At 47.6% G+C, this 13,353-nt stretch overlaps 1 protein-coding gene across 1 annotated transcript in view; it reads right to left on the reverse strand.

The window, feature by feature from the left end:
* The window catches only part of cps1 (carbamoyl-phosphate synthase 1, mitochondrial), a 42,767-nt gene that overhangs the window by 18,727 nt on the left and 10,687 nt on the right, over window positions 1-13,353 (reverse strand). The window contains exons 16-26 of the mRNA XM_056580151.1: window positions 13,188-13,316; window positions 12,747-12,891; window positions 12,205-12,415; window positions 11,689-11,887; window positions 10,780-10,956; window positions 9,937-10,055; window positions 6,786-6,927; window positions 5,805-5,870; window positions 5,298-5,361; window positions 4,353-4,534; window positions 1,736-1,930 (exon numbers count right to left, since the gene is read on the reverse strand). Of these exons, the coding sequence (XP_056436126.1) occupies window positions 1,736-1,930; window positions 4,353-4,534; window positions 5,298-5,361; window positions 5,805-5,870; window positions 6,786-6,927; window positions 9,937-10,055; window positions 10,780-10,956; window positions 11,689-11,887; window positions 12,205-12,415; window positions 12,747-12,891; window positions 13,188-13,316 (1,629 nt within the window). The remainder of the gene's footprint in view (window positions 1-1,735; window positions 1,931-4,352; window positions 4,535-5,297; window positions 5,362-5,804; window positions 5,871-6,785; window positions 6,928-9,936; window positions 10,056-10,779; window positions 10,957-11,688; window positions 11,888-12,204; window positions 12,416-12,746; window positions 12,892-13,187; window positions 13,317-13,353) is intronic.

The raw sequence follows: 13,353 nt of genomic DNA on the forward strand, positions 1-13,353 counted from the left end.
GGCAGTAAAAGAAAATGAGTTTGTGCGTCTGTCTGGGTGGATTGAAGGTGTATTTACACTGGACTATAGTTTTATCTATTGACCTGCTCGCATTTTGAAACCAACTCCTTCATCCCTTTTTTCTAGGCTTTTGTGTTGGTAAATAATTAGCCCATGCTGACTTGACGATATCAAGAGGAAGAGTTAAAGGTCAGGGTGTCAGACCTAATTTCACACTAATCACCCTTATTTATGTGTTCATTAATTGTCTTTCCAAGCTGCTTATGGTGCAAGAGCCACTGGTGGATGTCTTAACGGCCACTGAGTCAGAAGGGCATTCTGCCTTAGTAAGCAGTACCGAAACACTTGGACTGAGATAACAGCCCCGTCACGGAAAGCCATTCCATTCTACAACCCCTTGAATTAAAAAGAGGGTCTCCAACGTGGTGTTCGAGTACAAGATAAAACTTTAATACATTTCATTTCTTTTCACAGGGGGGATGTGGACTCAGTGAATGACATCCCACACACACCCCTTCCCTGTTATCGCCAGGTTCTTTCTTTGAACCTATTCATGTTCTAAGTTCTCCATCTCTTCCTTTCATCACTCCTTCACTCTCCTTATTATCAAGTCTCTTTCTGGAGACATTGTGCTGCGTCACCAGTGTGTCTCATCTTAGCCCATTAAAATAAAGAGGCAGTGAGCTCCAGAGAAGCCCGCCTGCAAAGCCAGCACTGTGAAACGGACTCTGGAGATGGCGGATGGCGTATGGCAGGACAGCAAAGGGGAATTCTTCACCAGACAAAAAGAGATCCAGGCCCCCTGATGCAAGCACACGGTCGTGTCTGCCCTACACAGTAGTTCCCTGCACTCCCCCCGCCCGTCTAGGCCTGAGGGGCCAAGGTCAGCCCTAATGGAAGAGGCACATCAAAACAACAGTTGCCAACACACACAGGCACTGCAGAAGTTTCAGCGGGGGCAGCAGAGGTACTGCGAACATGACAAAAATAACTTGAGGTATCCGCAGAGGGAGTGAGCTGTACATGCTGTACACGTTGTCCGTAGGTACGCAGGAAAACTGCAGTTTAGTTTGGCTGAAGTTATGACTGAAAATGATTGGCAGTGTAACTTGCACAAGGGCATTCATAACATTCACTATACCATTTATCCTTGCTAACTCCATTTTATAGCGTAAACGGAAAGGGGTAATGATTTCTCTGTGTCAGTTTGCAAATAAGAATGCATCTACCAATACAACATATACTGTATAGTTGTCACCAGCAGGGGGCCTATGTCTGTTGGATTCATACATCTGGGGTTCATCTCATTTGATTGGCCTCTTAGGGAGCTGGAGAAGCTCATAAAGATAACTGATAAAAACTAAAAATCTGAAGAAAACGTAAAGGTTAACAGGGCCAGCTGCTTCGGATCCTAACTTTAGGATGTGTTTTTTACCCAGGGGACAACCACACATTTTACTGGTTTGGTTAATTAATTGAAGGGCTACATATAGAATTCTTTGTCCGATGTATTATAGCTGTATTTCCATGTGATTATTGTAAATAAACCTGCCATCATTCTGTATCTTAAACAAAATGTACTCAGTCGTTCAATCAACCAAGAGCCTAGGTTACCTTCGCCATCTTCGCTGCGAGTCATTATGATGACTGGCGTAAGAGGCCAGGCGCTACACTAACCAACACACACGCTGCACAGGGCAACAGTGCTTCGACACGGCTCTGTGGGGGCCCTCACCAGGGAGCTGAGAGCCCTCCAGGGCGCCTGGGCGATGCCGAGGTCGTCCAGGATGCTGGAGAAGACGGAGCGCTCCTCGGCCCGGTCGATCTGCAGGGGGCTGGTGCCCAGGATGTTCACCCCGTTCTGGTGCAGCGGCACAGCCAGGTTGTTGGGGATCTGGCCCCCCACCGACACGATGCTGCCCGAGCAGCCCTGGAGGTAGGTAGAGGGAGAGAGAGAGAGAGAGAGAGAGAGAGCGAGAGAGCGAGAGAGCGAGAGAGAGAGAGAGAGAGAGAGAATGAATGACAAATAATAGGAGGGATTGCCAAAGGTATGGAAAAGAGATCACAAACAGGTTATTATTGGTACATTAAGAATTTGAAACGATGAGGTTGAATGCAAAACACAACCAACCTCTGTCTAACCTAATGCTTTGCACTCAGAACAGATTATAAATCATCTAACAGCTGATGTTGGTCATTCCTTGGCAATACTTGAAAGAGTGATTGGTGCTTGTCTGCGTGTGTGTGTGCAAGCGGGCAGGTGAAAGTTCTCTATAATGGAAACTCTACGTGCCCCTCTTCCATCCTGCCTGATCCAGGGTGGATGCCGTTTCCATGGCAACTACAGGTTGCACCTCTTCATTATTCATGGGCCCCTGTCCCGGGTTTATCTCCCTGCACTAATGCTGGGTTTGCACACGCACGCACGCACGCACGCACGCTCACACACACACACACACACACACACACACACACACACACACACACACACACACACACACACACACACACACACACACACACACACACACACACACACACACACACACACACACACACACACACACACACACAAAGGATGGTGTTTGTGGGTCGGGGGGGCAGATATGTTATCCTAGTGAACAAACAAACACGTAATCAAACTCTGATCCTATTGCCACTTCTACTGGATTACATTTCCTCTGGAAAGGGAAAGTCAATTGGCATTAGCCCATGATCACAGAAAGAACATGGGATCAGTTGCACAAAGAGCCATGCACACACCTGATAGCGCTGGGGGATAAAGCCTATATACAAAGCCTCAGGCACGTGACGTCTTAGCAAACTTTCAGTGGGCAAGATGCGCCCACACACATCTCAAAGGCTGACAGACTTATTTTGAGTTGAAAGCCATTACCAATTTAACGAACTCAAAAACTGCATTTTGAAAATGTCTAGTTTGCCAATTGTTTCAAAAAGGAATAAAGGTAAACGTATTGAGTGTTACATATATCAACAATTGCTTGGCCTCAAGCAAGTACAATTCTATATGTTCTTTTGGACCGTTCCTAAATGGAAAATTTAAAATGTAGTTAACTTTTATTTCTGTACAGTTCCAACTTTCACAGAATCGTTCAGTTTAGGGCGCACTCACCCATCTGGCCCATAGGCCATCTGTACCGTGCCCTAGTCCGTTTCACACCTGTGCAGTGCTCAATTACGATTGCCGTGCCGTAACGAACGTTGGATTTTTGATAAAAAACTCAACTTCACTATCGCACCAACGTGAACCGCTTGCCGCCATGTTTATTGTTTAATGGGAAAGAAGGGTCGCATGGACTATACATCATCCAGCTCAGGTTGCGTAGCCGTGCGTGTACGCGTGTCGGCTCATTAGCATCTGTACCGTGAGCACCTCTCCCAAGTGTGCTCAGGCCACAGATTTGAAGTGGACTTGAGTACGGTTGGCGTGCTCACACTAGCCAAACAATCTAGACTTGAGCACGGTACAGGTGTGAAACGGACTTGGGCACGGTACAGATGGCCTCGTGTGAGTGCACCCTTAGAGTTAATATACAAGTTTAAATAAATACAGGAGTCACCAACAAGGACATTTGACAATGCATTGATGCATCATCCATGCGTGCGTAAGCAGAGTCACTGTATTCCTGGGGGAGATGAATGGACTGTCCGTCCAGTGCTCTGCAGGAATGCTATGGTAAATGACTCCCTCTTGGAAAGTTTCCTCGCAGTAGTACTGTATCGGTAAGCACATTCAAAGCAAATCCTAATAGTGGCGAAGAATGACTCTTCATTAAAACACTAATACACATGGCCACTGGGGCTCCACTTCAAATGCTGCTCGGCGTCACCGTCACTGCGTATGTTCCCCCGGGGAGTGTCACAAACAAGGATGTCATAACTTAGGAGGAGTGATAGTGGTGAGTTGATGCTAGTGTTCGAGAAGGATCAGTTGGGTGTTGGTGTGTGTCTGAATGTTTGTCTGTGTCATTTTGTTTGTGTGTGTGTGTGTGTGAGTGTTTGATTTGATGTGTGTGTGTGCGTGTGTGTTGCTGTGTGTGTGTTGCGCTGTGTGTGTGTGTGTGTGTGTGTGTGTGTGTGTGTGTGTGTGTGTGTGTGTGTGTGTGTGTGTGTGTGTGTGTGTGTGTGTGTGTGTGTGTGTGTGTGTGTGTGTGTGTGTGTGTGTGTGTGTCAGTGGGTGCATGTGTGTTGCTGTGTGCATGTGTGTGTTGCTGTGTGTTTGAGTGCATGTGTGTTGCTGTGTGTTTGTGTGCATGTGTGCAGATGTGTGGGTAAGTCGGTGTGTGTGTGTGTGTGTGTCTGCATGCATGCATGTGTGTGCCCGCTCTCACCTCTTGTTGGGTGATGTCCAGGACACGCTCCAGTGTGAGTTCCTCAAAGTAGAGGCGGTCACACTCATCAAAGTCAGTGCTGACCGTCTCCGGGTTATGGTTCACCACCACAGTCTTCTTGCCCATCTGCCGCAAGGCCCGGATGCTGGACACCGCGCACCAATCAAACTCTACACTGCTGCCTGGTTGAGGGCAACACAAAAAGGACCTTATAAGGCGCTCCTTCCACAAAGGTTCTCATACATAGAAAAGTACACGATTGCTATTCAAAAGAGGTGTATGAAAGATAGAGGTATTGGAATCAGAGGAGCACGCAAGCAGACTTGAACACAACGACAAGCGCAGGATTTTCTATCAGGAATTGAATAAGCAATGTAAAGAAATCTATTTGAGGATGTTTTATAAGAGTCAGTAAACAAGCTGGCATTTGCCAAATGCAATTAAAGGTTATTACAGGTTGAACTGCCCGATAAATTAATGTGCGTCTATCACATTTTAACCGCAAGCGGTGACTTTATGGGGATTTTTGAACCATGATCTTAAATCGCTCGGGATTAGAGTCTTACACTCAAGCAAACATTCATGCTCCGAACACAAATTGAGGTTTTGGAGAAATACAATAAAAGTAATCAAGAATGACTTTTGGTGTTGCTTGGCAACCATTCAGTCATCGTAAGATAAGTAATAAAGCTTTTCTGACAGCAACATTTTGACATTTGAGAGTCCTCTTTTGTGTTTTTGAATAACAAATGTACCATGGGCAATATAACAATAGTAGTTTTAAGAGTTGGTTCCTTCACTCTTAACAGTGTGTTTTTCTAGCGAGTTTTCTAAGAGTAATGCATTCATTGTTATGTATAGCATATAGATTGCTAATTTGCTATAATGCAGAATATCCACAGAATGTCTCAATAAACCACGATAGACAGTGAAACAAGCCCTTACCGATATGGTAGGGCCCACAGCCAAGCACCATCACACCCCGGTCTTCGAAGGACAAGTCATGCTCCTGTTGAATGTTTACCATGAAAAACATTGTTTTGACGCCCAGTGTTTAGATCACATCAAATAAAGCATGAAGCATAGCATACATTAAATATATAATATTGTAAAATAGGATAAAAAAAATAAATCAATGTTAATTGTGTGAAGCAATATTGAGCATTTAACAGGTAGGATCTTTGTCATGAGTGTACATAATCATTGGTGTTTGGAGTGTATATCATTTGATACCGTTGTCAAACACAGGCCTGAGGCAAAAACATATTACATTTTTCACACGCACACACACACACACACACACACACACACAAGCACACACAAAACACACACACACACACACACACACACACACACACACACACACACACACACACACACACACACACACACACACACACACACACACACACACACACACACACACACACACACACACACACACACACACACCTCTCCGTGGTAGGTGCAGTAAAGATAGTTGGTCATGGTAGGATATTCTGCTGCCAGAGTATCAATCTACAAAGGAAGGGAAAGAGGATATTAATAATTCAATCAGTAAAACAAACTGTTTACCTGCATCCTTAAGTTCATTACTAGGGCACTAATTCTTCTACTCCTGGCCAGTGTTTATTTGACTCGTAAGTTCTCCAAAGCTGAACATTAGTATGGCGTATAATACAATATTGTGATTGCGATTATTCATTACGATGAGCAGATTATCGATATTCTGTGAAGCTAACTGTAATGCAAAACAATAAAAGATAAAGCAATTGCTGAGTTGTGACGGTGTGTAGTTAAACTTGAACGTGACTGCGTACAGCTTCAGATGTTTTTTGGTTAAAAAAATAAATCTATTTAAACAAATTAACGACAACCTTTCACAATTAGCTCAATAAAGAAGCCTAAATCACAATTTAAATTAACATGCAATTAATTGTGCAGCCCTAAAATGTATATAAGGAATAAAAAAGCGATGAATAAGGAATAACATATTAAGCGATGTTTTGTTACTACATCAATAATGTATCTACACCCCAGCTGCAGAAATGGTTCTTTGTATCTGTATCTCACAAAAATGGAAGGAGTCTGTGTATGTATGTTTGTCCTTCGATTTTCTTGACAACCGTTGATCCGACCGACTACACACTTGTCGGCTGCGTCGCTGAGGACCCAAAGAAGTGCACTGTTGAGTGTCGTGCTGTTTGGATGAATGGTTCCCGACAAGTCTGCAAGCAGCAACACCGAAAGAAATCGGGCCTGTTCCGTAAAGGCACGTTTTTAAAAGGAAACATGCTCTACCCTTGTAACCATCGAAAAGGTATAGACACTGTCACTCTTAATTCGGCACCTTAGAGACGCAAATAATGAAGGTGGATGGTAGGGGACCAGCCACCCCCCCCCCCCCCACCACCACCACCCAGCAGGACTTGCCTGTTTGACCCAGGGTCTGATGTTGTGGGCCAGCCTCAACTCCCTGGCGGCCGAATCGCTGGAGCCCAGGATGTGACCTATCTGTCGGTCCGAGAAGCCGTCCTGCTTGGCCTTCAGCAGCAGCTGCCTCGGCACGGTCACACTGCAGGGAGACAGACGGACACGGTGAAGGGAGACAGATGGACACGGTGTCGGGAGAAGCTCGTTGGATCTGGTAAGGTTTCAGGACAGAAGCATTGCGGTATCGTAAATAGCGCTTACCGACTGTTTAAGGATGTATAGGTGTATGTGAAGGGTGTGTGTGTGCGTGTATACATGTTTGTGTGTGTGTGTGTGTGTGTGTGTGTGTGTGTGTGTATGTGTGTGTGTGTGTGTGTGTGTGTGTGTGTGTGCGTGTACGCCCGGGTATGTGTCCGTATGTCTGTCCGTCTGTCTGTCTGTCTGTCTGTCTGTCTGTCTGTCTGTGTCGGTATATGTGGGTGTTCTGTATAGGTGTTCCTCCAAGTCAAGTCAACCAGGAGTGTCAGAAGTAAAGCTCCAGGGTCGCGGGCGATCGATACCCGGGCCAGCCGCCCAGGAGCCGTCACGACAGGTGGCCAAGTGCAGCCGTTTAAAACCCCTTTACCGATCGATAAAAGTTTCATGCACATGAGGTGTGAAGGTGCATTTCGAAATATATGGGAGCAACGGGAGAAAAGGAAAGAAACCCTTTCCTTCCCTCGCTACGGCGCAGCCGGCTCTCCCTTCCCCCGTGTGAATTATTTATGACCCGGTACTGTAACGATATTGGAAATGTCAAGTGTGTTTTAACTCCCACCGCAGCCGGTTGAGTTGAGAAATAACAAACCCCTGTGAAACGGCCACGGGGGAGGGAGAGAGAGAGAGAGAGAGAGAGAGAGAGAGAGAGAGAGAGAGAGAGAGAGAGAGAGAGGGAGAGAGAGAGAGAGAGAGAGAGAGAGAGAGAACGGGGCTGCGAGAGATGGAGAGATAATGAGAGGGAGACGGGAAGGAGAGAAGGAGAGAGTAAGGCAGACGACTTCTCTATGTTTGGAATCACAGAAGGAGCTTCAAAGTGCCGACATTTGATCAAGCGCATTTGCTCGTCTTCCTTACAAGAAGCCTTATCGGAAAAGTCTTTTATTCTCAAATAGGCACGTGCGGCGGCATAGGAGAGACACACAAACATTTCCCAATCATATTTTCTCAAATGTATTTGATCAAACGCACACAGAGACGGATGGAGGTAAAGCGCAGAAGTGTTCCCTGTCCGTCTATGGGGTTGGACCTCATATCATCATCATAGCAGCGTTGACCCTTACAAGAACCATAAATACCTCACCTTACATCACCTCAAATCCATTAATGAAAATGGTGGCAGATGATCATTAAGAATAGAAAAACCGTGGCCGTGCACTTTGTCACTGGCTTTCAACTGACTGCCACTTACTATCCAATTCCTTTCAAATTGTGTTTAAAGGATATCCACACACCCGGTTTGAGCCAGAGCACGCCCCCTATCACATCTAAAACTCCACAAGAGCACAATGTTCAAACATGCACCTGCCTGCCCACACACACACAGACACACCCCCCTAGCACCACACACACCCCCCCCCCCCCCACAAAGACACCAGACAGGACGGCAGCGCTACAAGCCCACCTGCGCCCCCACTCTGCGATCAATCAGATCTAAAAGCCTGCTTCCCCACGTCCTGAGTCTGTCCGTCCACTAATCTCCCCGGCTGGCGCGGCGGACCACGGCCACAGCCGGGCGCTTTCGCGGTGGCCAGTGGAACGGACGCCGGCCCATTAATCATTGAAAGGACGGAGCTTCTGAGGCTGAGATAGAGTGACCCGTTGAGCCCAGACCGCGGGCCTGGGGGGCGTCCACGCTGGCTTTGAGCCTTGTGCAGTGGGGAGAGGCGAGGCGTGGTGGTGGTGCCAGTGGTGGTGGAGGAGGAGGAGCTGGGTGGCGGAGGGGCAAGCTGAGACCAACAAGGTGGGGAGAGGAGGAGAGAGGAGAATAAAAACAAAAGCAAAAAGATAGAGGAGAACGGTAAAGAAAAGGGAGAGGAGGAGCAAGAGGTCTTGAGCGGAAAGGGGGGGACGTAGCCTGAGGACCCTCGGAGTCTCCGGGAGCGAGGTTAGGAATAAAGAGTAGGGGACGGGAGGGAAAATAACCGAGATGGACCGGGAGTATAGAAAGTGCAGACAGCCCTATAAAGATTAAAGATCATAGATAGGCTGGACAAGAGGATGCTCTATCCACCACGGGAATTGTTTAGAGTGTAAACTTTAAACTTTATAGGGCTATAATGTTACACACACTTTGGAGTCAATACTAAGTGTGATTTTCAGGACATGATTTCGAGATTGTTTTTAAATTGTCTTAATCATTATAGAATACTATAAATAATGGGAAATATGCATACAGATACACACAAAAGTGTCAGATTGTAAAGTGAGTGAAGGAGAGGGTATTCATGGATTAGCATAGTTTCTAGTGTTCTTGGGAAGTACTTCTAAACAAAGAATTAAAAGCACTTACCCGAATGTAGGTCTCAAAGATAAACCAAGAAACACGCACACAGACACACAGACATACAGACAAACAGACACACACCTCTTCCACACTCCATCCTCAACTGACACACAAACAGCTTTCTCAATCCAACAGTGACATCTAGTGGGTCAGTTTATGAAAAGACTCAATCTAAATCCTCTCAACCAATACCTTATGTGCTATGGGATAGCATCGATCAGAACAAAACAAATATGCCGCAAAAAGGCTGACTGACTCCTTATGGGCCGTAAGATTAATTGATTATATCAGTGTTTAGTCTGGCATGTTAAAAAAGAACCACTACAGTTCAAAGGAATTACAAAAGCCTTAATATCCAAATGGTATAGGCCAACTCCTAGCAAAACATTGGCAAGAGTAGGATCGTCCAGTTTGGTTCCATGTTTTTTATCAATCTCAGTCCCCTGATATGTTAATGTAAAAAAAAAAAAACATAGATAGTAAAATGTTCTAACAATGGGACTCTTTTTCATGTTGTGCAGTGCAGTGGGTGCCAACAGCACCAGATTGATGTACCTTCCACACGACCCATAAGCCTGGCATGGTATGTGTTCCTTAGTGGTGTGTTACCTGTTGAAGTTGGTCAGGTGCTGCTCCAGCAGTGTGATGCGGTTGAGTTTGTGCAGGAACCACTTATCTATCGCTGTGAGCTCGTGGATTCTGTCCACGCTCATACCGCTGTGGAGGGCCTGGAGAGAGAGACACAGACTCAGACCGGGGCTCTCCTTAGAACAGTGAGACAGCAGCTTCCTCTCTGTCTAAGGATTTCATTTTCAGGACCCTTCTGTTATTCTGCACAGTATAACCGGCAGATTCTGACATACAAATGACCGGGATAGCCGTTCTGTACACCAAAGCCTTTCTATTTGCTTCAGCTGGTTCTGGAACAGAGCGATCTGTGTTAAATCTGTGAATAAAGACGTGAACTTGCAGTAGGTGAACTGACAGCCACCTTGAAAGAGGATGGGTGGACGGGGGGGGGGTGGGGGTGGCGTTCTGTGTTTGATGGCCCGGCAATGCGACGAGCATCATTAATCCATAATTCCCCCCACACGCACACGCACACACACACACACGCATGCGCACACCGACACGCACAAACCCACACGCACGCATACACACACACACACACACACACACTTCCAAACGATCTCATTCCACATTTAAGGGGACCATCTATCTCCGGAGTCAGGGACGCCTGGCTGCTCGCTATTGGGTCTCTGACAGCGACTCACGGTCGCTGACGACCTTCTCACCGCAGCGGAAAAAAAAGAAGGATTCGCCTCACAGCCATTAGTCCTAGTGAGCTGATGGAGATAGCGACGCCCCCCCCACCCCCCCCCCCCCCCTCCACCACCAGACAGATGAATGGACAGCCCTCCCGGCTGGAGGTCGGAGAGCGCGCAGCAGCACCTTTGCCAGAGAGAAGACGCGGGTGCTTGAGGGCACGGCCAGCTCCTGCTCGAGGTCCTGGGCAGCGCCCCAGGCCCTGTTGAGGGGCAGCCGCGGCATGAAGCCGTCCACGGACGGGTGGCACATCCTCAGGGCCTTCTGCATGCTCTCCTCAAAGGTGCGGCCCACCGCCATCACCTAGAGGGCCAGCGGCGTCAGGGAGGGGGGGGGGGGGGGGATGATGAATGGGGAAGGGCGAGAGAGAGAGAGAGAGAGAGAGAGAGAGAGAGAGAGAGAGAGAGAGAGAGAGAGAGAGAGAGAGAGAGAGAGAGAGAGAGAGAGAGAAAGAGAGAGGGCCAGAGACAAACAACAAAAGAGATTTAGGGATTTGTTTGGGGGTTGTGGTTGTGGGGACATTGCGTCAGCACTTAAAGCTACACTATGTTTTCTCATTGGCGGCCTCTAGTGGCTGGGGTTGAAGATCTATTTGTGGACCACGATAAAACAGCTTATTGAGCGATATCCCCCCGGTGGATGGGTATTTATTCCTGATAGAGTTTCTAGGTCAGATACTTTAATAGGGAGTATATAATGTAGATGCAATAGGCAAGTTCAGGATTAATTTTTCATCTTATTATCTCTTTGGAAATTTTAGCAACATAACGTTTGTAAGCAAAGGGAAGGCACTAAGAAAGTAAGGCCCAATCCCATTTCTACCCTTTACCCCTTCCCCTTACCCCTCCCCCTTGTTTTGAAGGGGTAAGGGGAAGGGGTAAGGGTAGGGACAAGGGGAAGAGGTAAGGGGTAGAAATCACCTAAGGCCCAATCCCCTTTCTACCCCTTACCCCTTCCCCTGACCCCTCCAAAACAAGGGGGAGGGGTAAGGGGTAGAAATGGGATTGGGCCTAAGTAACCCCCCCTCCATCCCACCTCTCCGACGCTCTTCATAGCGCTGCCTATTTCCCGGGACATGCCCTGGAAGCGGTCCAGGTCCCAGCGGGGGATCTTGGTGACGATGTAGTCCAGGCTGGGCTCGAAGCAGGCCGTGGTTTTCTCAGACACCGCGTTCTTGATCTCCGGCAAGGGGATGCCCAGTGCCAGCTTTGCTGCCACAAATGCCAGCGGGTACCTGGGAGACGTAGTCCGGGGTCCAGGGAAAAATACATACGAGTGAGTTAGCAGTGATACCAGTTCATCCAATTAGGACTATCGCAGATACGTCTAGAGGGACAGGGGGAAATACATATTAATAGAAATAAGATGTGAATGCCATTTCACTATATCTGTATAGTGACACATTCGACCATTTGGCAGGTACAAATTCAGGGCCGCACACTAAAACAATCGCTTTTGGCCGGCAGAATGTTCCCACTCTGGCAGGAAAAAAACGTTCGAAAATTCAGAGCCAACATTTTGAATGTTGGAGCTTGGCGTTCACCGTCTTACCCGGTGGCTTTTGAGGCGAGGGCGGAACTGCGGGAGAGTCGGGCGTTGACCTCGATGATGCAGTAGTCCAGGGAGAAGGGGTGGAGGGCGTACTGTATGTTGCACTCGCCCACGATGCCTAGGTGGCGCACCACCTTGATGGCGGTCTCGCGGAGCATGTGGTACTCCTCGTTGGAGAGGGTCTGGCTGGGGGCCACCACGATGGAGTCACCTGGCAACGAGGCAACCCATCAATTCTCCCATCGCACACTCTATCGCCAATTCATGGTGATTCATTCGGTTTCTTGACACTGTATATTCCATCCCAATAAATCGTTTGCGATGTGGGTAAGGTGGCTCAGTATTCGAATATCTTATTTAAATTGGATCCCGGCATTTTATTCAATATCACAATAGCCAAACTCACAGGTAATGGTCATTCTTAGCCTGGATATGCATGCATAATGTATGCATGTCATCGCCTACAGTGGCATCCAGCTCTAATGAACAGATGGCGGAATGAATTAAGCAGCAGTGAGACACTAGTGGAATCTTTCCAGTACCGGTGTGTATGCCCAGCGGGTCGAAGTTCTCCATGTTGCAGACGGTGACGCAGTTGTCAGCGATGTCCCTCACCACCTCGTACTCCACCTCCTTCCAGCCCATCAAGGCCTTCTCCACAAGGATCTGTCTGCTCATCGCCAGGGCCTTAATCACACACACACAAACACACACATACACAAATACACACACTTCAAATATCTGACCATGACTCGTTCTGAATAAATAACACACTCCTCAAAGACTTCTCAAAGTCTTAATTACTTATAATCCCTTTTAAATATGAATGAATAGCCGTATTTAATGAGCAGGTTCACATTGTGAAATAAGCCCGTCAACAGTCGAGTTCCCTGCAGACTTCGAACAGACCGGCAGACCTTCTTCTACCCCGTATGAACCGAGCCTGTCTGCGTGCGTTCATCGATTGCCTTTGCTCTGCGCACCTTGCGAGCCGTGTCCTCCAGCTTGGGTCGGTCGCCGCACAGGCCTGAGCCCAGACCTCCCAGGGCGTAGGCCGACCGCAGCATCACAGGGTAGCCGATCTTCTCCGCCGCTTTCAGGGCGTCCACCACCTGGGGGGAGAACACATTCACCATGACACCAGTTCTT

Source organism: Gadus chalcogrammus, chromosome 20 (assembly GCF_026213295.1).
Source record: "Gadus chalcogrammus isolate NIFS_2021 chromosome 20, NIFS_Gcha_1.0, whole genome shotgun sequence".
Lineage (NCBI taxonomy): Eukaryota > Metazoa > Chordata > Actinopteri > Gadiformes > Gadidae > Gadus > Gadus chalcogrammus.